The sequence below is a fragment of the Caretta caretta genome, chromosome 20 (assembly GCF_965140235.1).
Source record: "Caretta caretta isolate rCarCar2 chromosome 20, rCarCar1.hap1, whole genome shotgun sequence".
Classification (NCBI taxonomy): domain Eukaryota; kingdom Metazoa; phylum Chordata; order Testudines; family Cheloniidae; genus Caretta; species Caretta caretta.
In genome coordinates, this window is record NC_134225.1 from 6,753,077 (window position 1) to 6,776,872 (window position 23,796).

The 23,796-nt window shown below is 50.9% G+C and overlaps 1 protein-coding gene across 6 annotated transcripts; it reads right to left on the minus strand.

The window, feature by feature from the left end:
- Nucleotides 1-1,048: 1,048 nt before the first annotated feature.
- On the minus strand, nt 1,049-15,147 carry ZNF740 (zinc finger protein 740). 6 transcript variants are annotated; one of them, XM_075121846.1, is made up of 7 exons: nt 15,014-15,147; nt 13,179-13,419; nt 12,426-12,557; nt 12,149-12,235; nt 11,161-11,284; nt 10,012-10,150; nt 1,049-7,908 (listed from the first exon to the last, which is right to left on the minus strand). In XM_075121846.1, exons 2-7 carry the CDS (start codon nt 13,194-13,196, stop codon nt 7,668-7,670), a joined length of 741 nt encoding a protein of 246 aa, XP_074977947.1. In that variant the 5' UTR covers nt 13,197-13,419; nt 15,014-15,147; the 3' UTR covers nt 1,049-7,667. The 6 variants fall into 6 exon arrangements, with proteins under 6 accessions (XP_074977947.1, XP_074977948.1, XP_074977950.1 ...); XM_075121847.1 differs by having other exon boundaries at nt 13,040-13,419; XM_048834778.2 differs by having other exon boundaries at nt 7,689-7,908; nt 10,012-10,130.
- Between the last annotated feature and the right edge of the window lie 8,649 nt (nt 15,148-23,796).

Below are 23,796 nucleotides of genomic sequence, written 5' to 3' on the forward strand. Positions count from 1 at the left end.
TTTCGGCAGCTTCCCATGCTCAAAAGCAGAACCTCCTTGCAACTGCGTCTGCTTTCCTGACATAAACAAGTGTCAAATCCCACAAACGCGGGGGGAGGGGGAACCACACAGCATCAGGAGAGCCAGCCCCAGCTGCAGGCTGCTGCTCCACAGCACATGGGAGAGCGAAGGTCCCAGCTTGGAAGCCCCCTCAGCAGAGGGGGCAGGGAGGGCCCCGCAGGACAGAGGCTGCAGTGTTGGAAGTCAGGGAGCAAAGCTTCCCCCTTGCAGAGCAGGCAGGCAGAGAGAATCAAGGGGCAACGCCACCCAGGGCCACATCCTGTTACACGCCTGACAAACCCAAGGTACTGATTAAACACAGAAATTGTGACAGCGCATTACCCCAGTGCTCCGGACTGACCGTGATTAGGCCCAGGAGGACATGCCAGACCCTCTCATAGCTAACTAGGCAACGAGATGCCAAAGAACCAGAAATGCTCCTCTAATCCCCAGCCACGCACCTTATGTCCTATCACACGAGGAGGGCTGGTACGCACTTTCCACCATCCTCGCTCCTGTAACCAATATTAATATCCACATTAGCTGATCCTGAGCTATGAAAAAGCAAAGTTGTGGCAGAAAGTTCCATGGGTTAATTAAAATCCATACTTACCATGGTGACAGCAGATTTTTGACCCTTTAGCTACTTGGGAGAAGTTCTTGGTTCACTGAAACTTAAAGGCCAAGATTGTGTTATTTATTAGCTGTCTTATGGGAACACCTAGGAGCCCATTGGGCTAGAACAATTTCTAGCGTGACTAGTGATTGCAGGCATCCAACCCTGGACCCTTTTAATGGGGTCTGATGTCCAGAACATTAAGTATTTGCTCTGTGAAAGCAAGGGCCCTCTAAAGAGCCTCACAGCTAAGCTCCCAAAAAATCACTACTCCCTTTTTCATAAGCCTTGACTGTATGCTACATGGGCTTTTTTTTTTGGGGGGGCGCTTCACTGCTGCTCAGACCAGGATCCGAGCCCCTAGAGTGAACCGAGATAAGAAGCAGAGTAGAGTTTAGAAAAGAAAAAACAAGTTTTTATTTAAATACTCTAAATAGGTCACAAAGGAACAGACACCACACTAATGGTAAAAAGATACAAGTTTATAACATCTTATAAAAACTACAGTTTAAAAGGGATTCTCATTTATCTCATCAGTAACACACGCTCCCCCCACCCCCATCGCAAAATAAGTATATTTAATTAAAAAAAAAAAAGAGACAAATAAGTAAGCCATGGGACTTTCCAGATATCACTCAGCTCGGATTCACTAACAGGAGAGTTCTTGGTCCATCTGTCAAAACAGTAGTTCTGGGACAACTCAGGGGCCACTTCGCGCCTGCCTTCAGGGATCAGTCACGCCACAGTGTGGCTAGTGCGACTGTGTTCATTCTGCTTGTGAAGAACACCTGGACAGCCATGCCCTTCTTGTTCACACACTCCTTGACTCAAGGGCAGGCCAGGGTGTGCGTGTGTGTGGAATCTCTCTCACGCTTAGCTGGTGGCATGGTTTCCAATCCCTGCCCTTTGGGGGCTCATGCCAGAAAACACCCCTCACTGCAGCCAGGCGTGTGGTTTTCTGTCTGGGTGATTTTTAAATGCTCACGAAGTGGGGAGGAAATTATCCTGGCTGGAGCTGGGAAATGGCATGATCAAGGTCTAATAATGCACATGAACACTGCTCTACAGCTAACCTCTTCCCTGGGCCGTTCCAGATATGGGCCTCACCTGAGAAGACATCTGAACACAAATCAGACCAGAGTCTGGTGAGCTTGTCATGCATGCACACTAGAGAGCAGGGTCCCATCTCTGAAATACACACTCACACAGTCTCCTTCCCCCCTACCCCCAACCTGCCACCAGATATGGGCTCACTGGATACAGATGCTACAGGAAAAATGAGTTTTACATGGGTGCACGAGGAGATGAAGTGCCCATTTGCACCCCACTCCAGAGAAGCAGCCAGCCTGACGCCCATGACTCCGCAACTCACCTGCTTTTCAGCCACGGAGGGGCTGGGCGTAGCTGCATTACTATGGCTGCACCAGTGCGAATGCACCATGCTGTGACAGTAAGGGGCTTGCAAGAGCACGGTTTACCCTAGCTTAAAAGCAGGGGAAGCCCCGAATTGCACCAGAAAAATATGTTTACAGTGGAGGGTTGTATTGTTTTAACTACACTCCCCAGCACAGATGAGGTGTCGACACGCCTCTTTGCTACAGTCAAGTTAGAAGCCAAGTTTACACATCGTCGTGTGTGTATTACTAGAACTGACAACTTTTCAGTAGATTTATTTTGGAGTGCGGGTGCTAGCCAGATTGCCCTTTTGCACCCAGCTCAGACAGGGAAACTTTTGTTTCTGGTCAGTTTCAGTTGTGTTCCTTGTCAGTTTCACTGCCCCCACCTTTCTCATGCTAATTCGGCTGTAAACCAGCTAGGAAGAATAAACTCATAGTCACGACACATCTGTCAATATTACTCTTTATCCCAGGGCACAGCTCGTTAAGGGCTTGTGTATAAGGGGAAACTAAGGAAAATTAATCCTAATTAATTAAAGGTGTGAATTTATAGTGAATTAGTTAAACTGCATTAAATCCCTGTGTGAATGCTCTTATTCAGAATTAAAGTGGTCTTCATTCAATTGATCTTAATTCACTCTGGAATGTCATGACAGGTTACTTTTAAGAGCATTTAAAAATACAAACAAATGTTCAAATCACCGTAAGTCACTAATTTATAGATATAAAACTGAATACTTTTTCCATTTATCAGCTGAGGGGGTTTGCAGAGCATGAGCCGTAGGTGAATCCAATGAGCCTCTTAGCCCCAGACCCATATTTTTTACTGGGAATGGAAATACCTCTGCAGAGATGGTTTAGAAAAAGGAAGCCCCAGCTGCAAACAATTTGACCTTCAGGCTTCAAAACAGCTGCAGCTTCTATAGTGCACTGGCAACCTGCAGCGTCAGCTAGATGGACGAACCCTTTCTCTAGCACACTGTGTGCATGCATCAGCTACTCAAGGAGAAGGACGGTCTGTAGCAGCAGTGACAGCAGTAGCTCCTCACCACCAGGTCAAAAAACAGGTTTTGAGAAAAACCCCAGCCACACAGACCACACACGCATCGAACTCTGCAACACTGAACGCAGGCAGCTTCAGGCCCTCAGAGGATCTGAGCAGTGAGGCTCCCACCCAACAGTTTCCCATAATTTAGGGGTCTCTGCCCCAGACCACAGGTGTTCCATCCGCTATGAAAGTTCAAAACCAAGAGTGAGTTAGTCTGTCTTCTAAACCAGCATCTGGTTTAACCGAACTAACCGTTTGCCAACACCCTTTTGCCAGTAGGACTACAGGATAGCTTGTACTGCCCCCTGGTGCTGGGCAGAAGTACAGCCAGATTGTAACAGGCGGCCAACCAATGTCACGTCACAGCCAACGCCCCAAGATCCACCCTCAGCAGTTCTACATAGAAGATTCGTGTTCCAATAGTAAAACTTCATACTTCTTTCTGCAAAAGTGAGTCAGTATAATTAGTGCAGGGAGAACACAGATACGGAGCAGTACTCTGCCCAGGGTCGGTGTCAGAGCTGGGCCTAGAACCCATGACCTTCTGACTTCCAGTCGATTGCCTTACTCATTGGGTGGGGTCAGGAGAATAAATAGCGACAGCAAACACACAACGGGACATCCCATTTCAGCCACTGTTGCCAAGGAGCAAAGGAGCCAGGGCTGAACAGCCAATCACGCCTGTTTGGAAGAGAATCTTAAGTCTAGGATTAAAGGTTTTTCTGGTGATGTTCTCCAGGCCAAGATACTTCACGTTAACGCCTCTAGGCTTTCAGTGTTGACTCCACCCATGAAAACTCGTTCTACAGATGTGAGACACTGTCAACGAGGTATCTTTTAAAGAGGTCAGGATTTCTGGGGGCCCAAAAGAATGATAGGCCAACTCTCTGTAGGAGCCAGATACTAGTTCCTCAGCGATGCTGATGTTTTGATGTAATAAGGGGCTAGGTAAAGCTGATTTCAGCTCCCTTCACCACAACACGGGGGCGTGGAAGGCAGGGAATCTCCTTTTACCAAATAAAGAGGGTAAAAAGAGTCTTATCAGCTTCTCTGAGGGGCAGGAAACGTTGAGAGTTCCTTTAAATTCCATCATCGGTGAAAGAGAGAGCAGGGAAAGACTCGTGGAAAAGTGACTTGTCGCCTTCTCCATCGGCTTTGACCCGACTGGACCAGCTAGAATGGTAATCACCAGTGGTTGGCCTGGAAGCTGCTTCCATACAACACTCCTGCAACCTTATGCCCCACAGCCAGGTTGCAAGGCCCAACACTGTTCAAACAGCCACCACCTCTTCTGTCCAGGACAGCTTGGCCCACGAGCCTGTGGTGGAAGTGTCCTGAACTTCCTTCCCTGCTGTGCCAACCCAGGTGCTGCCAACATGGAACTCCCAGCTGAGAAGCTAGCCAGTCACCCATCCCATTGCTCCCCACAACGGAGCCACAGGCATTCTGCCTAGTGTGATTCCGAGTGACGGAATCAACGGGGCTTCCAGCGCTTCCTTGGGGAACACTATGCCTCAGTCTAACTGACCCCATGGGCGCCAGCAGCCTATGCTTTGATTCCAGCCAACACCCAGAAGCTCCAGACATACAACGGGGTGTGATTTTCTCGGGCAGGGAGACTGAAAAGGAACAATTCCAAGTCGAGGTTGCAGGGGCCTAACCGAGAATCATGCAAATGGCACCAAAAATGAACCATTCTGAAACGGTCTCCAAGAGGCGGCCTGCCTTTAACAGGCAGCAGGAGCGGATCACGGAGTGTTGTAACTAACACTCCGCTCTTCCATTCTGTATGGTTACAAGCAGAGCCTGCATTTGTCTGGCCAAGAGGCAGAGGATGCCCATTTAACCTCTCCCAACAACAAAGTATGTTAGATACAAGCAGGAAATTGGACCATTGTGATTTCAGGATCTAAGGAGCTCAGGTGCCCTGAACTCACAGCTCCAGATGGACTCAGGGGAAAGGTAGTGTTTGACACCTGGGAAAGACAACCCAGGCTACCAGGTTCTACTCTAGCCGTTCCCCAAAGGAGACCACAGTGCGTATGCAGACGCTGTACTCCACTGGGGAGAGATTTGGACGAAGAGCACCGCTCGAGTAAAGCATTCATACTGGTGTATCCAGCATGCAGGTGTGGAGAGCACGTGGCTGTCGAGATCCTACAAAATCAACCAAGGATGCGTCAGGCCAAGCCAGGGTGCCCTGTCCTGTGCAGGGAAAGACACAACTCTGTTCTCTTTGGAAACTGGCTTTCAGTCCCATCTTTGAGGGACTGGGGAACGCAGAGCAGAATCTGGCAGCAAGGAGCATTGCAAATCTCCCCCGAGATATCTCACTGAGATATTTGGGTAAAGGGGAAAAAAAACAAACACACCCAAGACAGAAACCCATTCCTATTTCCTTAGTGCGCACGCACATGGGGTTGGGGTCGGGGGGGAGGAGATGAGAGAGAAGGATGAGCAGCTGGGGGCAAGGGAGGCTGAAAGGACCTAGAGACCCAAGGGAACATAGCAGCGAGATGGAGACAGAAGGTCAACTTGCTAACATTAGCAGAGCCCCCGCTGGCCTAAGATAAACGTAGGAAGTATCTACCTTCGCCGGACAAGGCCAAGCTGCACCAGTGCAGAGCGCACTCTGCTGCTGGGAAAAGCTGCTACAGAAAGGATTTTATTTCGGTATGTAGCTAGCTACATGGGGGCAATGATGGGGGGCTGCATGATTTGAACTAAGAAGGGACAGAGCCACTGACATTTTAAAGAGCATTTGGGTCATTTCCCAAGAGCACTTTGCTGCAGTGTCACTGATGCTCAGAAAGCCGAGTCCAGATTCTCACTGCCCTGTGTAACCTTCCCCTACGCTCTGCTCCCCCTTGCCCCAGAAGAATTACCAGGGCACCGAATGACATCTTGGGGCAGAAACAGGAGATCTGAGCTGCAGCGATGCCAGCTGCTGTGCACAGAGACTAAGCTTAGCTCGACCTGGGCTATGGGTCATCTGGGTGGGTCATCCTAGACAGGGACATCTGGGCGGGGCTCCCAGCAGAGCACCGAGCAGGAAGTATCCAATATACTGCTGTCACTGCAGGGGGAGTGGAAGACAAGGTGCAGACGGGAACAACATCTTCCTTCCCCACACATTTGTTACCAGCCGGGAAAGGTCTGATCTTTAGCGGACACTCGCTGGGCCTGAGTTTTCAGATGCAGGGTATGAACGTGCGTTGGGAGCCAAGAGGGGGATTTGGGGAGGCAGAGTCATCACTTTGGTAACAGGCTTTTTCTGGCTTGCAACACTCAGGGCTCCTGAGCATGGCTGGGGAGCCTGGCCCCCTCCCTCATGCTCATAGTTTGTTTCTTTCAGAAGAGGAAGTTTAACTGCCTTTCCCTGCAGGTCTCTTTAGCTGTTTCTAGCTCTCTCTGAACTGTGCAGTTGCTCCTGGGCCACTGGAGAGTTGCCGGAGAGATCACAGTTTATTTAAGTGGTGTCCACCCCAAAGTGGGCAGGGCACTAATGTACTGGAAGTGAAATCCGAGAGTGGGTTACATTCCCCCCCAAATCCACAACAGACACTGCAAAGATCCATTCCTGGCTAGCCCACGGGGTCAAACACAAAGGGGTAGATCTTATCCCAAACTACAAAGCAACTGAAAGCCTTCCTGAGCATGAGCCAATCCCGGCAGCGTTTGAGGCAAGAACATTTCCGAGAAAGCCAGATTATGGGTTGCTGCCTTGAACCAGACTAGGATCTGAATTCAAGGGGGCACAGGGACATGTGGTAATGTGATCACCCCAAGCACCCTCATATACACACACACTGGGGCCAAGGAAGCAGGACAGCCTCTTGCAGAAGCCGTTCCCCCCCCAGCCATGGGCTGTATACCCCGAAGCACTGCCTGTCATCATCAGGGGTTTGGGTGTTGCTAAGAGACATTCAGATTCCATGCGGGTTCACCCCCGCCACGTGTGCAGCAGCTGCTCACGCAACACCATTTCACAAGACACTGATCGCACGAGTTGCTGGGTGTCACAAGAGTTTCAACTGAGCCCCCGCAACCGCCACCCTCCCCCGCAACGGTGCGCTCTCCTCCCTCCCCCTCCAATGTCCCCGCTTGTTTCTTGAAGGTGGAAAGAGCAGGAGGAAACTCGGTTACAAAATCAGACACCCTAGAAATAAAAGCTCTGCAGACCTCAGAACCAAGCTCTCGGCTGAGATGAGTTTCTGCATTGCACGCCTGAACCAAAATCCTCCACAGCTGCTTCTCATAATCCACCGCTTTGTTGGTCTCTTCCGGTGAGACTGGTTACAAAGAGAGTCAGAAGAACATCACAGTTGATTTCCACCCCGCTATATTTCATACCTGTGAGCTCTGCCTGGGCGTGAGCTGGTTGATCAGGTGATGGCAAGTGTTAAGAGTTTGAGGTGAGTGTAGCTAGCTTTGCCCTGTTGTCCCCCGAAGCCTTTCCTGAGAGGCAAATGGTGATACTTCAAAAACAAACCAATGGAAAAGAAGGTTTATACACAGCTGCCTGTGGCTTCTGCTGGTTGGGTAGAGATTCCAGATCATCCTCATCTTATTTACAGTGTCCAGACCCCATCTGAGAGTCTAGGAGAGTCCTCAGCTCTGCCCCACCTAGGCCGGGAGAGCAGGAGCAGGCAAAACCAGACACAGAAAACTGAAAATCCTGTCCACTTCCTAGCTTCTCCAATGCATCGCCCTGGCTCCTAAAGCAGCAGCTGTGAGTCAGGGGTTTTGGTCTGGCAGCCCTGGCACATTCGTTTGTGTCTAAGCAGCCGATCTGTCCTGGAGAAGCTCTGCGAAAGATGGAGAAGAGAGAAGGGAGTTATTGCAACATCAAATCCAGCCAATAAGAAAAGCACCAATGCAGGGCAGCGTGCGCTGTTGGAGTCTGTTATGGGAACGGCAGGACCAATCTCTGGAGCTAGGAAAGACTCCTAGGACAGCAAGGCACGGCTAGATTCTCTGCTGAGCATGGGGAGCTGGAGTCAGGTCCAGCTCCACATTCAGGGTGCTTTGTGCTGACCCCAGCCCAAGTTATAGTAGTCTGAGGGCTGCTCTTGCTTACACAACTGGCCTAGGGTCGCTTAGGCCATTGGTTTTCAAACCGTGGGTCGCAGCAGCTCTGGTCAGCACCACCGTTAAAAGTCCTGTCGGCTGTGCTGCCCGGCTAAGGCAGGCTAGTCCCTACCTGTTCCAACACCGCGCTGCACCCCAGAAGCGGCCAGCAGCAGGTCTGGCTCTTAGGCAGGGGGGCCACAGGGCTCTGTGCTCTGCCCCCGTCCTGAGCACCGGCTCTGCACTCCCATTGGCTGGTGCTCAGGGCAGGAGCAGAGCACGGAGCTGTACCAGCTGCTGGCTGCTTCTGGGGGCGCAGCACGGTCCGCAGTGCCAGGACAGGTGGGAAGCCTGCCTTAGCACCCCCGCTGCTGAACAGGAGCCACCGGAGGTAAGCCAGTGTCCGCAACCCCCTGCCCTGAGCTCCCCCCAAACCCGGAGCCCCTTCCTGCACCTCAAACCCCGCATCCCCAGCCCCAGCCCAGAGCCCTGACCCCCTCCTACATCCCAACCCCCTGCCACAGCCCTGAGCCCCTGTCAAACCCAGAGCCCCCTCCTTCACCCCAAGCCCCTCATCCCCAGCCCAGAGCCCTGACCCCCCTCACACACTCCAACCCCTCGCCACAGCCCAGAGTGCCCTCCCATACCCTGAACTCTCATTCCTGGTCCCACTCTGCAGCCCTCACCCCTGCACCCCAACACTCTGCCCCAGCCCTGAGCCCCTCCCTCACCCCCCCATCCCCAGCTCTGTTGGGTCATGGGCATCAACAATTTTCTTCAACTGGGTCACCAGGAAAAAAAAAAGTTTGAAAACCACTGACTTCGGCAGTGAAAGGTTAGCACAGCCATGTCCCATCCCCACTCTCTACCCCAGCTTTTAATTACCCCTGGGTGGGTCCCCTAACTTCTCTCATGGGAATTCCCCACTGGCTGTTTTCAGCCAGTATCCAACCTCTTTTGCACTGTTTGAGGAGCACAAGGGGCCGGATCGTAACCAAGGACCTGGCCCAGTGCCCAGCCACGCTGCTCAGCTGAACGAGCCGTGTCTAGAGAGAAGAGACAGCCCCACATGGTTAAGCAGTTCACTGTTCTGCTCTGCTCGGTGGGAACCTGGAGTCTAACCCAGCTCTGACACAGTCTCTGCAAGACAGCTAGGCCAACAGCTTCCATGCGTGGCTACCGACTGGGGGTGCCTCTGTTTTGGGGGAGCCATCCCGGCTGGCTGCTGGGCACCTGCAATCCCAGCAGAAGTCCAGGAGAGCTGGCAGAGCGCACAGCTCTCAGGTCATAGATAATGGAGGGACCCTAAAAGGGCAGCAATTTCTGACCTAAAACCCTTCGCAATCCCCTACTTCCCAGGGGGCTGTGGGAGGCTTTGCTCATGCCTCTGCAGCGCTAGGAAGATGAGCCATGCTCTGTGGGCCCTAGGCACAGACCTGCACTGCTAGGGACAGACCAAAAGCAGCACCAGGCAGATTTGACGGGCCCAGAGTGAACCAGGAATGAATTCCCGGCAAGCCCTCATCCAGGCTGTTCGTAGGAGGCCGCTGGTTCTGATAGGAAGGAAGTGGCTTCCCCCGCTGTGTGCGCACAGATCTGAGCATGCTAGCTCCCAGTGATAAGACACCGTCCTGCTCTGGGAAACCACGGAGCTTGGCGGCGCGAGACCAGGCCCTTCTGAGTACAGAGCCTGGGCTGATGCCTCTTCCCAGGAAGGGGCATCTCCTCCCCACGCCCAGCTGCTGCAGGAGTAACCCTTGCGGGCCGTGGGTGGGGGAGTATCTGCAGCAAAGCGACCCCACCCCTCGGTCGGTGGCGTGCCTGGCTGGGGGTGGGGTTACCTGCATGCAGCGCTCGCATTGGTAGGGCTTTTCGCCGCTGTGCACACGCTTGTGGCGCTCCAGGTGGTACTTCTGGATGAAGCGCATGTCACACAGATCGCACTCGAACGGCTTCTCCCCTGGGGAAGAGCAGAAGGGGCTGTGATAGGGAGGCTTGTACTGCCCACTGCCCCCCCCCCTCCCCCCAGTGCTGGCACGCAGCCCCATGCCACCGCCTGGCTCCGAATCCCCACTGCCCTGCATGACCCAGCCTTATCCTAGACCCCCACGCCAGTCTGTTTGCCTTGCATCTCCGCCCTCGTCTCCTACTGTGCCCCCCCCACTTCCCCTATCGATAATGCCACTTCGAACCACCTCTCCTCTTCATTTCCCTTTCCTAGTCCTGTCTCCACGCCTTCCTCTGTGCTGCCCCCTAACCCATTTGCAAAGCCGCTGCATTCTCCCCATTCAGCGCTGCCCCCAGACGGAAAGATCATTCACCAGGCTGGTCTGCATTAACTGATCAAGAGGTGCCTGCCCCGCAGCGGAGTAACCATCTGATCTCGTGGCTGCACCACACGCCACTTTCCCTTGAAAACTCACCAGGACAGGGATGGATTTAATCCCGCACGGCATCCCCTCTGCACAGCCTGTTTGGTCCCCCTCTTTTCTCTGATGTCACAGCCCCACCCTATTCTACAGCTCACAGCTCTCCGCAAGCTGGGCTGTTCGGGGCGAAGCAGCAGAAAAGCAAAGAGAGGCAGAGCGCTAGGGACAGAAGATCTTCCACCATCATGATCCAGGCTCTCAGCAAGGAACGGCTCATACGGCAACAGCCGCTTGCGCCTAGTCAGATCCACTGGTAGCAGCTAGAATGCAATGCAGTGAAGGCACCATTCGCAAACTCTGCACAAGACCTAATGCCCAGGCAGGTACATGTTCTGAATTAAACATCGCTAGGACACTTGTGCCCTCTTGCAACCTTTTTGCTTAAAGAGCTGAGCTGTTTGATTAATAGAGCCCCTGCCCCCCCTGGAGCACAGCTCAAGCTACAGACGCAGCTGGAGTTATGGATCAGCCTCTCAATGCTTCACCCCCGTTCTGCTTCTGAGCCAGAAGGCCCACAGCAGCCATCAGCAGAGCAAGACCCTCGCTCTCCTGGCTCTTTACCAGTATGGATGAGGATGTGTCTCTTGAGATGGTAGCTGCTCCGAAAGGCTCCGTAGCAGTGCTCACAAATAAAGTTCTTGGGGATTCTCAGCTGGAAGGAGCCGTTCTGCTCAATCACCATCACCTGTGAAGCACAGACAGACCCTCACCGTTCCAGCGTATGGCACAGCGAGCACATAACACTGCTCTAGGGGCAGGTTCTGCCAAACTATTCACCCCTTCCTACCCCCTTCCATTTGGTGATGTCCAAGCACTCCTGTGAACTAATCAGGGCAGGGACCATTTTTGTCATGTGTCTGTGCGGTGCCTAGCACAACAGGACTCCGGGGCCCCTAGCCACTGCATTAAAGATTGTGAAGCACTTTGAGATCTCCCGATGAAAAGCTCTACGTAAGAGGTAGGTACATGATTACTGCTACAATACAAAATAGTTTAGCCTCCCAATTCTCCTAGAAGGTAAGAAGAAAGATTAAGACACCGAGAGGTTAAAGGATATGCTTGTGACCATGCAGAGAGTCTATGGCAGGTCCAAGGACAGAACTCAGGAGTTCCGATTCCAAGTCCCATTGCTTTACCCACAAGACCACTCTTCCCATTTTAGCAGAGATTCTTCTTGCAGGTGAGACGGGTTCAGTACTGCAGGGAGAGCTAGTATCTGCCACATGATGCGAGTTCACATTTTGGTTTGAGGGTATCGTGTGTCACTGCCCCACCTTTACCCCAGTGTCACTCTTGGAGCCTGTGAATTCATTTCTCGCCTTCAAGGTGCTGGGCCCTCAAGGCTGAACAGTGTGATCACGAGGAGCTGGATGCCTGAGCCGCGTGACTGTTTGAAGCTAAACACCTGAAATGCTCTGCTGTCTGAGAAACAGGCAACAATGCCAACAGCTCACTCAGAAAGACAGGTTGGCCCTGAGCGTGGTAAGACTTCATAAGGCAGCCCCATCTGCCCCACTCCTCCGTGACCATATGACAGACGATTACCTGCCTTTTTAATGGTCTTTTTTGGCTGCGATGCTTCTGCTGGCTCTGCCTCTTTACGGCTGCGAGATTTCTCACTCTCCTGGCGGAGACCCTTAAGGAGAGAAAACAGGGGTCAGTTCTTTCCCTGTGTTCATTTCCAGAGCCCCTTGCCCCCCAGAATCCTCTGGAGACACCCTGAGCCATTACATTTAGACACCCCCCACTGTCATTGACATGACTAGAGAGATGGTGATGGGGCAGGATCAGGGTAGAGATGATACCTGTAACAGCTCCCCACATACCAGCATGTTCGGGCTGTTCCCTCTCTCTCCATTCTCTGTCTGTTTGGAGCTCTGTTTTGGCATCATCTTCTTGCTGGCAACAGTTGGCACGAGGCACACCCCAGAGAGGCCCTCACAGGCCAGGAGGCTCGCCTAAGAGACGAGACAAACAACCATCAAAGATGCAGGGTTGAGCCGAGCTTAGCCAGCCAGCCATAACCTAACCAGCCACTGCCCACACATGCCAGTGCCCTCTATCAGAATGAATCGGACATCAGCTACATGTGCAACTACACCACCCTCTAGTGGCTGGAGGTCTACAAAGTGGGTCTATAAATTAATACTACTTGTAGCGAATGGGAGAGTTCCCTTGAGCTTAAGGAGTGCAATGTTTTGGGAGCAAGCATTCCAGTATTGTGGTGTTGTGTCTGCAATCGTGTTGGCTGCACATACTTAGCTTCCTGTTTAATTCAACAGATACCCCGTTTGATCAGAACTACATCGTTTGCATTAAGTATCTACTTCTACCCGTTGTCACTGTGGGTCACCAAGGGCTCTACAGCCCATTCAGCTTGACAGTCACCTCCCAGTGACGTTGCATTCCTGTTACAGATGGGAAAATTGGGGCTCATTACCTGAGCCATCTTGTCTGTCTGTCCTCAACAAACGGATTGTAACAATTCTTTAGCCTTAATTCTCTCCCAGGAAAGAATTTTACGATTAGAAAGATTTTATTTTTTCAGTTAATCATTTTTTGCTGGTCTTGTCCAGTACCCTCCACTTTGCCGACATCTTTCTGGATTCTGAGAGCCTGGAATTGTGTGTGGCGTTCTAAGGGAGTCTTCTCCCAGCACTGCCGGGAGCTGGAGAAGCTAGACGGGAAGGTAACTGACTGCACAGCTTTTACAGATGAGTCATCCCAACCCTAGCCCTGCTTCTGGATGGATTCTGGATAAAGGGGGTTGATCGCCGTGCCTCGATATTGCTGCAGACACTTCTCTGGTTTAGTCTGAGCCTGTGAGTTTAAAAAAAAAAAAAAAAAAGCATAACTGAATCAATTGACAAGGGATGGCTAGAGAAAGAAACTTCTTTATCTGTGAGTCAAAGCACTTTCATTCAAAGAGAACCCAGGCAAAATTAATTGTTTAATATTAGCAGAGGTTTTGCAGAAAGGTGGGGAGAAGACACATAATACTCTCTCTCCTGTTTCAGAGTAACAGCCGTGTTAGTCTGTATTTGCAAAAAGAAAAGGAGTACTTGTGGCACCTTAGAGACTAACCAATTTATTTGAGCATGAGCTTTCGTGACCTACAGCTCACTTCATCGGATGTTTATGAGCTTCTCTAAGCCCTGTGCAGACAGTTAGCCTTGACAACAACATTTTGCAGATGGGGAGACAGACAGAGGTAAAGTGGCTGGCCCCAGGTCACACAGTCAGAGCTGAGAGTAGAAACCAGGAGTTATGACTCTCAGTGATCTGCCCTAACCTCTAGCCACACTCCCATCCCAGCGATGGGAAGAGAACCTGGGAATCCTGACTGCCACCTTTTGTTCAAACACACCCCTTCATTCTTCGAATACCGACACATACAGAAAGGCTGCAGTAGGTGCTCTTCCACATTATTATTTCGTAGTTCAGGAGAAAGTGTCTAGAAGTCATAACTTTCTATTCTTAGAAACAGGAAACATAAAATCTGACTCTGTAGTGCCAGCTGCCTGCTCTGTGATGCTGCATGGAAATACAGTGAGACTGCGAATGAGCAAGCAGTAATGAACGTAATGAACTGTGGATTGGTTTCAGAGTAGCAGCTGTGTTAGTCTGCATTCGCAAAAAGAACAGGAGGACTTGTGGCACCTTCGAGACTAACAAATTTATATGAGCATAAGCTTTCATGAGCTACAGCTCACTTCATCAGATGTGGATTGCGGTTCCTGTCCATGCATGCAGAAGTGGAGTGAGAGAGCAAGTTTGTGATTTGCAGGAAGAGCAACACACACATGGGTGTGAACTACTATGAGTGCGGAAACACAGTGCAGCACAAGTGAGGTCCGGTGCCTGAATCGGAGGAAGTAGGCACCACAATAGGTGCTCCATGTAGCATCCCAGAGCGCACACAGGGTAAGTGTGCACAAGCACGCAGGTTGTTGCAGGGGAGCACTGCTAAATACAAGTGCATCTGCACCATGCTCATGTGCAACAGCCCCAGCCTGTGCACAAGCGTGCAAACCACAGCACGGGTGTGCAAGCATGCAGCTACGCCCAAGGCGGTGACCCAAGAGTGCAACGTTGCAGCCTGTGCTTGTGTCTGGGCGTGCAAGGCCTGAGCACGAGTGTGCGCACAAGCGCGTGGGGGGCGGGCAAGACGCAACGCCCACGAGTGTGCAAGTCGCACCCCCGGGCGTGCAAGCGACCGCGCACGCGGGTAGGTGTAAGTGTGCAAGCCACAGCCCCCGAGCGTGCAAGGGCCCCGGCGCGAGCGTACAAGCGCATGCGCGCAAGGCCGAGGCGCAGGGGGGTGCAAGGCCGGGCCGAGCCGGCTCCGGCCCCCTGTAGGGGCGGGGCCCGCTGGCCCCTAGGGCCCGCTGCCCGTTGGCTGGGGGGTCCGTACCTGGCTCGGCCGCTGCGGGCTCCAGGTTCCGCCGTTGCCTCCCTGCTCTCCCCCGGGAGACAAGTTTACAAACAGCGGCCCGAACCCTCTCGGCCGCCGCCGCTACCCCGGAACCGGAAACGCTTGACACAGGGGTCACGTTCAGTCCGCCCGGGCGGGGCCAGCGCATGCGCGGGGCCGCTCCTGAGGCCGCCACTGCCGCCATCTTGGTGCAGGGAAGGCAGGGAGGGGGCTGTTACCAGGGTAACCCTGAGTAGCGGGAGGGAGATCCTGAGGCCTCTGGGAGTGGGTTCGCCTTGGACTCCATATAAATCCCTGGAGGAGGGGCTCTCCCTGGCCACCCCCCAATATACACCCCCGGTGGGAGGGGCGCTCCCTGGCCCCACCCCCCCATATACACCCTTCTGGTAGGAGCGGCTCTCCCTGGCCCCGCCCCCAATATACACCCCTGGGAATGAGGGGATTATGCCCCACTCCCATCAGTGGTGAACTGGGGCACCAGGGCATGGAGGGGGGTCCTTTGCACCACAACCCCTCTCCACCATCAGGGGGTGAAAACAAATACCCTCTCTCTGGTGAGAGGAATCCAGACATTTGCGAGACACCTAGGGTGACCAGATGTCCCAATTTTATAGGGACAGTCCCAATATTCGGGGCTTTGTCTTATATAGGCACCTATTACCCTCAATTCCCTGTCCCGGTTTTTCACACTTGCTGTCTGGTCACCCTAGAGACACCCCATCTTGCAGTCCTTGCAGTCCTACGGACCCTGGACTTCAGGAAAGCAGACTTCGACTCCCTCAGGGAACGGATGGCCAGGATCCCCTGGGGGACTAACTTGAAGGGGAAAGGAGTCCAGGAGAGCTGGCTGTATTTCAAGGAATCCCTGTTGAGGTCACAGGGACAAACCATCCCAATGAGTCGAAAGAATAGTAAATATGGCAGGCGACCAGCTTGGCTTAATGGTGAAATCTTAGCGGATCTTAAACATAAAAAAGAAGCTTACAAGAAGTGGAAGGTTGGACATATGACCAGGGAAGAGTATAAAAATATTGCTCGGGCATGTAGGAATGTTATCAGGAGGGCCAAATCGCACCTGGAGCTGCAGCTAGCCAGAGATGTCAAGAGTAACAAGAAGGGTTTCTTCAGGTATGTTGGCAACAAGAAGAAAGCCAAGGAATGTGTGGGCCCCTTACTGAATGAGGGAGGCAAACTAGTGACAGAGGATGTGGAAAAAGCTAATGTACTCAATGCTTTTTTTGCCTCTGTTTTCACTAACAAGGTTAGCTCCCAGACTGCTACGCTGGGCATCACAAAATGGGGAAGAGATGGACAGCCCTCTGTGGAGATAGAGGTGGTTAGGGACTATTTAGAAAAGCTGGACGTGCACAAGTCCATGGGGCCGGACGAGTTGCATCCGAGAGTGCTGAAGGAACTGGCGGCTGTGATTGCAGAGCCATTGGCCATTATCTTTGAAAACTCGTGGCGAACCGGGGAAGTCCCGGATGACTGGAAAAAGGCTAATGTAGTGCCAATCTTTAAAAAAGGGAAGAAGGAGGATCCTGGGAACTACAGGCCAGTCAGCCTCACTTCAGTCCCTGGAAAAATCATGGAGCAGGTCCTCAAAGAATCAATCCTGAAGCACTTGCATGAGAGGAAAGTGATCAGGAACAGCCAGCATGGATTCACCAAGGGAAGGTCATGCCTGACTAATCTAATCGCCTTCTATGATGAGATTACTGGTTCTGTGGATGAAGGGAAAGCAGTGGATGTATTGTTTCTTGACTTTAGCAAAGCTTTTGACACGGTCTCCCACAGTATTCTTGTCAGCAAGTTAAGGAAGTATGGGCTGGATGAATGCACTACAAGGTGGGTAGAAAGCTGGCTAGATTGTCGGGCTCAACGGGTTCAATGGCTCCATGTCTAGTTGTCAGCCGGTATCAAGTGGAGTGCCCCAAGGGTCGGTCCTGGGGCCGGTTTTGTTCAATATCTTCATAAATGATCTGGAGGATGGTGTGGATTGCACTCTCAGCAAATTTGCGGATGATACTAAACTGGGAGGAGTGGTAGATACGCTGGAGGGGAGGGATAGGATACAGAAGGACCTAGACAAATTGGAGGATTGGGCCAAAAGAAATCTGATGAGGTTCAATAAGGATAAGTGCAGGGTCCTGCACTTAGGACGGAAGAACCCAATGCACAGCTACAGACTAGGGACCGAATGGCTAGGCAGCAGTTCTGCAGAAAAGGACCTAGGGGTGACAGTGGACGAGAAGCTGGATATGAGTCAGCAGTGTGCCCTTGTTGCCAAGAAGGCCAATGGCATTTTGGGATGTATAAGTAGGGGCATAGCGAGCAGATCGAGGGACGTGATCGTTCCCCTCTATTCGACATTGGTGAGGCCTCATCTGGAGTACTGTGTCCAGTTTTGGGCCCCACACTTCAAGAAGGATGTGGATAAATTGGAGAGAGTCCAGCGAAGGGCAACAAAAATGATTAGGGGTCTGGAACACATGAGTTATGAGGAGAGGCTGAGGGAGCTGGGATTGTTTAGCCTGCAGAAGAGAAGAATGAGGGGGGATTTGATAGCTGCTTTCAACTACCTGAAAGGGGGTTCCAAAGAGGATGGCTCTAGACTGTTCTCAATGGTATCAGATGACAGAACGAGGAGTAATGGTCTCAAGTTGCAGTGGGGGAGGTTTAGATTGGATATTAGGAAAAACTTTTTCACTAAAAGGGTGGTGAAACACTGGAATGCGTTACCTAGGGAGGTGGTAGAATCTCCTTCCTTAGAGGTTTTTAAGGTCAGGCTTGACAAAGCCCTGGCTGGGATGATTTAACTGGGAATTGGTCCTGCTTCGAGCAGGGGGTTGGACTAGATGACCTTCTGGGGTCCCTTCCAACCCTTATATTCTATGATTCTATGATTCTAAGGCAGGGAAGCAGTCTTGGGCTCCCACCTACGGCGCCCTGAGGAGCAGGTGTTGGCTTTGTAGCATCCCACTGTGGACCCCCCAGAACCTGGGAATAAGGGGGATCAGGATATGCAGTTGTACTGCTGGAGTGTAGATGGAAAAGGGGGGCTTTTCTTACCCCTTCCTGCCAGGGGGTAAGGTTGGGGTAGGGGAGATCGGTCATTGAATCAGCACGTTACTCCCAGTCCTGCATTTTCCACAGTAATTAGCACGAGCCTCACTTTGCTCCCACTGACATACCATTGATATGCTGAGCGCTGTGGGAAAATCTCACCCTGATTTGCTATTGGTTCTGATTTCTTTCCCAGTCCACTCTTCTTCTGGTGACTCCTGCTCTCTGTGCGCGTCTATTTAACCTGAAGAAGATCTCAAAATGCTTTGCAAACCTCCATGAAGAGCCACAACCCATCTGCCAGGTAGGGCTGTGTTGTTATCATCCCTGATTTACAGATGAGGAAACTGAGGCACAGAGGAGTGACGTGGTTAGGGTCACGCAGCGAGTCAACAGGAGTCTGACCTTGTTCTAACACAGTGTGACAGTGCAGGGGGAAGAACCAAGTTTGCTAGACAGGGCCAGCATGCCAGTCCTATTGATGCAAGATTGCCTTCACTTCAGAACTTCTGTACTTCACAAGTAAACTCACACTTCTCAGGGAGGCTGCCAGCTGGGTCTGTTTTGAAAGAAAGAGTGGCTGGAGAGGCGGAAAGTGCTTTAAAAGTGTCTTGCAGCCTGAAAAGCTTGGTCTTTTGACACTCAAAGAAAAGGTCCGGGTTTAAATCTGATGGACAGTGCTGACAGCTAATGGCTCATGGTGTCCAGTGTGTTATGATTTTGGTGAGTCTCAGAGCTTCTCTTAGGTGATAATAATAATCCCTAGCTTTTATCAAGTGCTTTCCATCAGTAGATCTCAAAACACTTTACAAAGCAGGTCAGTATCATTACTCCCATTTTACAGATGGGGAAACTAAGGCATAAAGAGGGGAAGTGACTTGCCTGAGGCCATCCAGCAGGCCAGTTGCAGGAATAATAATAGAACCCAGGTTTCCTGAGTCCCAGTCCAGCACACATTACCTCTCTCAGTGTTCATGTCACAAAAGCCACCAGCACAAAGGGCACTAATTAGTGTCTTTTTGTTACTCCTATTTATGAATTAATGATTAATTAATAATTAATCACAAAGAACCAGGGATCACCCAATGAAATTAGAAGGCAGCAAGTTTAAAACAAACAAAAGGAAGTACTTCTTCACACAATGCACAGTCACCCTGTGGAACTCTTTGCCAGGGGATGTTGTGAAAGCCAAAACTATAACAGGGTTCACAAAAGAACTAGAGAAGTTCCTGGAGGATAGGTCCTTCCATGGCTGTTAGCCAAGATAGTCAGGGATACAACCCCATGCTCTGGGTGCCCCTAGCCTCTGACTGCCAGAAGCTGGGAGTGGAGGACAGTAGATGGATTACTCAATGATTGCCTGTTCTGATCATTCCCTCTGAAGCTCCTGGCATTGGCCACTGTCAGAAGACAGGATACTGGGCTAGACGGACCGTTGGTCTGACCCAGTGTGGCCGTTCTTATAGGGTATCACTTACGGGACTAAGGCAGATCTCAATTATGGTAGGTACTGAACAAACATTGAGTAAATAGTCCCTGGATGAAGCAATGGATGGGCCAGGGAGACAGAACTCTGATCCCAGTCCTAGACACGGCCTTCCATGACCACGATGGATGGACGCACATGAACAGAGAGCAGTGGGCTGGGGCAAAGCATACCCTGCTGCTGTCTGTGCTGTACTGGCCGGGGATGTCAAGCTGGTACTTTCCATCAGTGCTAAATTAGTGTTATTATTATTATTATTGAACATTTGTATTGTGGTAGCACCCAGGAGCCCTAGTCCCGGAGCAAGATCCCACCATACTAGCGCTGTACAAACAGACCGTCCTTGCCCCACAGGTTCAAAAGAACGTGCATCCCAAAGGGATTTTTGCCTAACAATCCCTGTGCATTGAAAAATCCCCCCACCTTAGGACAGGATGCTGACAGCTAAGGGACTCACTGTTCCCTGCGAAGCTCCTCAGAGAAACAGGGATCTACACGGACTCCTGTGACCCCCTGACCTACAGACCCCTTGCAATAAGTGTACACAGCCCCACGTCACTGACAGGTGTTTCAGAAGCAAGGGGGACCCTTAGTGGCAGGGACTGGCAACTGCAGCCTTCATGGCTACCACAGTCACGTGACCAATCACAATCATACACATTTTAAGGAGAGTGATCACTTTAGATAAGCTATTACCGGCAGGAGAATGGGGTGGGAGGAGGTATTGTTTCATGGTCTCTGTGTATATAATGTCTTCTGCAGTTTCCACAGTATGCATCCGATGAAGTGAGCTGTAGCTCACGAAAGCTTATGCTCAAATAAATTGGTTAGTCTCTAAGGTGCCACAAGTACTCCTTTTCTTTTTGCGAATACAGACTAACACGGCTGTTACTCTGAAACCAATCACAATGACCGTTTCACAGATTGCAGATCTGGGATGTCGCAGGTGAGAAATTCCCGCTGGCTTAAAATAAAGTGTGCCTTGTTGTTGAAATCCCTATTTGCGCTCAATAAAAGTCTGGCAGGGATCTGTCCCTTGTTGGTGCTGGCCAGTCCTGTGATGATACCATGTGGACTGACCCCTGTAGTTAATTTCCCATTTGGATCCATAGGTCAGGGTATAGGAATTGATCCTGATGTGGTGTGCTGGCCACGCTGCTCCCACAGAGTTCCTTTTCCCTCCCCACCTTCCCTTCCTTTAGGGGATACTCATGCAGAAAGCAGGCAGCAGGCTGTTGGGCAAACCACATTTGGAAGGTAAGTGGATTCTTATGAATTAGGGGTGGTTTCCTGGAGTGGAGTATCATAGAATCATAGAATATCAGGGTTGGAAGGGACCCCAGAAGGTCATCTAGTCCAACCCCCTGCTTGAAGCAGGACCAATTCCCAGTTAAATCATCCCAGCCAGGGCTTTGTCAAGCCTGACCTTAAAAACCTCTAAGGAAGGAGATTCTACCACCTCCCTAGGTAACGCATTCCAGTGTTTCACCACCCTCTTAGTGAAAAAGTTTTTCCTAATATCCAATCTAAACCTCCCCCACTGCAACTTGAGTGATCTTGAGTAGGTCTGTAAAAGGGTGATATTCATTCTTGCAGGTAAATGAGATGGAATAAAGGGTGAGTTCAAAAGCTGAAAATTTAATGATTTACAGTGAAAGGCCTCATCTTACCCAGGGGTTGTGATTGTAACATGCTCTCTGTGACTCAGATCCCTCTCTGCCTTCCAATTACTTTTCAGAACGAGTAGGTTTCATGGTCCTTACTATTTGCAGCCCTGATCATAAACAAGAGTAGTATTTATTTTAACAAATGAAGGAGGAGATTTTCCCCAGGAGCACAAGTGGCATAGAAAATCACTGGGGCTTGTGCTCTGAAATCCCTTAGGTACTTTTGAAAATATCCCCCTCAACCAGTCAGCAGTGCTGCCAACTCTGATGATTTTATTGCAAGTCTGACAATATCTGGTGCCTGAAAACCGTAGTTCCTGGATTCCTGTGGTTAGAAGAGCATCTCAGCTATCATTTACCAAAAAATCTAAGTTTCTAACCCTCATGGTTGCAGAGAAGAGTGTGAAAATGTGAAGCCAATGTGACCTACAGGCTCAGAAACCAGTAATTAAAGCAAAAGAAGCCCATTTTAATTTTATTTGGTTTAAAATCATGATATTTTTTTAAAATCTCATGATTTTTGGGACCTCACTCATGATTTTAGAAAGCTTGGGGTTAAGTGATAAGTGAATCAACAGGAGAGAAGTTTGGCTCAAGAAGCAAATTAAAGCCCTGACTCAGGAGAGTATCAGCTTGTGGGAGTTAAGCACATGTTTAATGTCCTTTCCTCAACTGGGGTCAAAGTAATGTGTTCTTTGGGAATGAGCGCTCTCCAGTGGTGCTGCAAAGACCAGAAAAGTTGGGGGAGCCAAGCAGCAACCAAAAGAGGGGGGCAGCTGGGGGATGCCCATTGGAACAAGGAGTGTCTCCCTGCAGAGCTCGTCCTGTTCCTGCCTTTCCCACTACCTATGCTTGGCTCCTGCTCCTCTTGCGGATGACCCCACTGTCCAGGTGACCCTGGTACCCAACTCCCGACATCCTCCAGTTCCACCTCGGGCTCTCGGAAGCTCTGGCTTCTGTGCTGCCCTGTCTGGTCCTGGCTGCAGCATCCTGGCTCCCCCTGTGCTGACCTGATACCAAGCACCTATATTCTCAAAAGGGCAGGGGCGAGCTGGGGAGGCTCAGGGGAACAAGGGATGATGCCTTGCATGGCCTGTCTGGTCTCCGCCTCCCCCTACCTGTGCTCAGTTCCTGCTCCCCACTTATATAAATCCATGGTACGCCCACATCTTGAATACTGCATACAGATGTGGTCCCCTCATCTCAAAAAAGATATACTGGCATTAGAAAAGGTTCAGAGAAAGGCAACTAAAATCATTAGGGGTTTGGAACGGGTCCCATATGAGGAGAGATTAAAGAGGCTAGGAGTTTCAGCTTGGAAAAGAGGAGACTAAGGGGGGATATGATAGAGGTCTATAAAATCATGAGTGGTGTGGAGAAAGTGAATAAGGAAAAGTTATTTACTTGTTCCCATAATATAAGAACTAGGGGCCACCAAATGAAATTAATGGGCAGCAGATTTAAAACAAATAAATGGAAGTTCTTCTTCACTCAGCGCACAGTCAACCTGTGGAACTCCTTGCCTGAGGAGGTTGTGAAGGCTAGGACTATAACAGGGTTTAAAAGAGAACTGGATAAATTCGTGGAGGTTAAGTCCATTAATGGCTATTAGCCAGGATAGGTAAGGAATGGTGTCCCTGGCCTCTGTTTGTCAGAGGGTGGAGATGGATGGCAGGAGAGAGATCACTTGATCATTACCTGTTAGGTTTACTCCCTCTGGGGCACCTGGCATTGGCCACTGTCAGTAGACAGGATATTGGGCTGCATCGACCTTTGGTCTGACCCAGTGTGGCCGTTCTTATGTTCTTATGGTGACTCCACTGTGCAGGTGGCCCTGGTTTCTGACATCACCTGTCTCCTGCCCCTGCACTCCACTGCCTGGTCCTAGCTGTAGCATCCCAGGTTACCTCCATGCTGACCTGTTGCCAAGCGCCTATGTTCTCAAAATGGGGGGCATGGGTCCTCTGTCTAAAAAGTGGGGAGGCAATTGCCCTTTGCCTGCAACCCCCCCCCCCCAGCCCTGGCTCTGTCACCTATGATGCTCTTGCAAGAGCAGATTTTCCTTTCTCCTTGTTCTCTTCTCTCAATCTCTCCTTGGTCACTCCTCCTTTTGTATCTCAGCATCCATCCTTTCTAGAAGGAAAGCTCTTCAGGGCAGGGACCTTGGCTTCCTTTGTGTCCGTGGTGCTGCCAACTGTAAATAATGCGTTATAATAACCAGCAGAGACGGGCCCTGCAGGATCCAAACACTCTAGATTTTGGGGGAGATTTGGATCAGAGTGAGCCAAATACTGGGCCAAACCAAATGGATCAGACTGAACAGGCCAGATCTCAGCAACCCTGAGCTTTCAAGTCCAAGCTTTGCATTTCAGGTACATAAACTAAGACCTGGCATCTGCAAACAGGGTTCGGGGGGACACGACCACCCTCCCTATCTTTAAGGCTAGATGGGAGAGGAGGCTTGAAACCTCTGCCTCTTGTAACTTGGGGGCTCAGCATGGGAAAGGTTCAGAATCAATGAGGTAAGAAGACTGTAGCCTGCC

Bases quoted from the DNA above. Each gene is read 5' to 3' on its own strand.
- ZNF740 (XM_075121846.1), bottom strand. The intron at 12,236-12,425 runs GTATGTGGGGAG...TCTCTCCTTAAG, and splicing joins GGAACAGCCCGAACATGCTG to GGTCTCCGCCAGGAGAGTGA. The intron at 10,151-11,160 runs GTAAAGAGCCAG...TCCCTATCACAG, and splicing joins ACACATCCTCATCCATACTG to CCCCTTCTGCTCTTCCCCAG.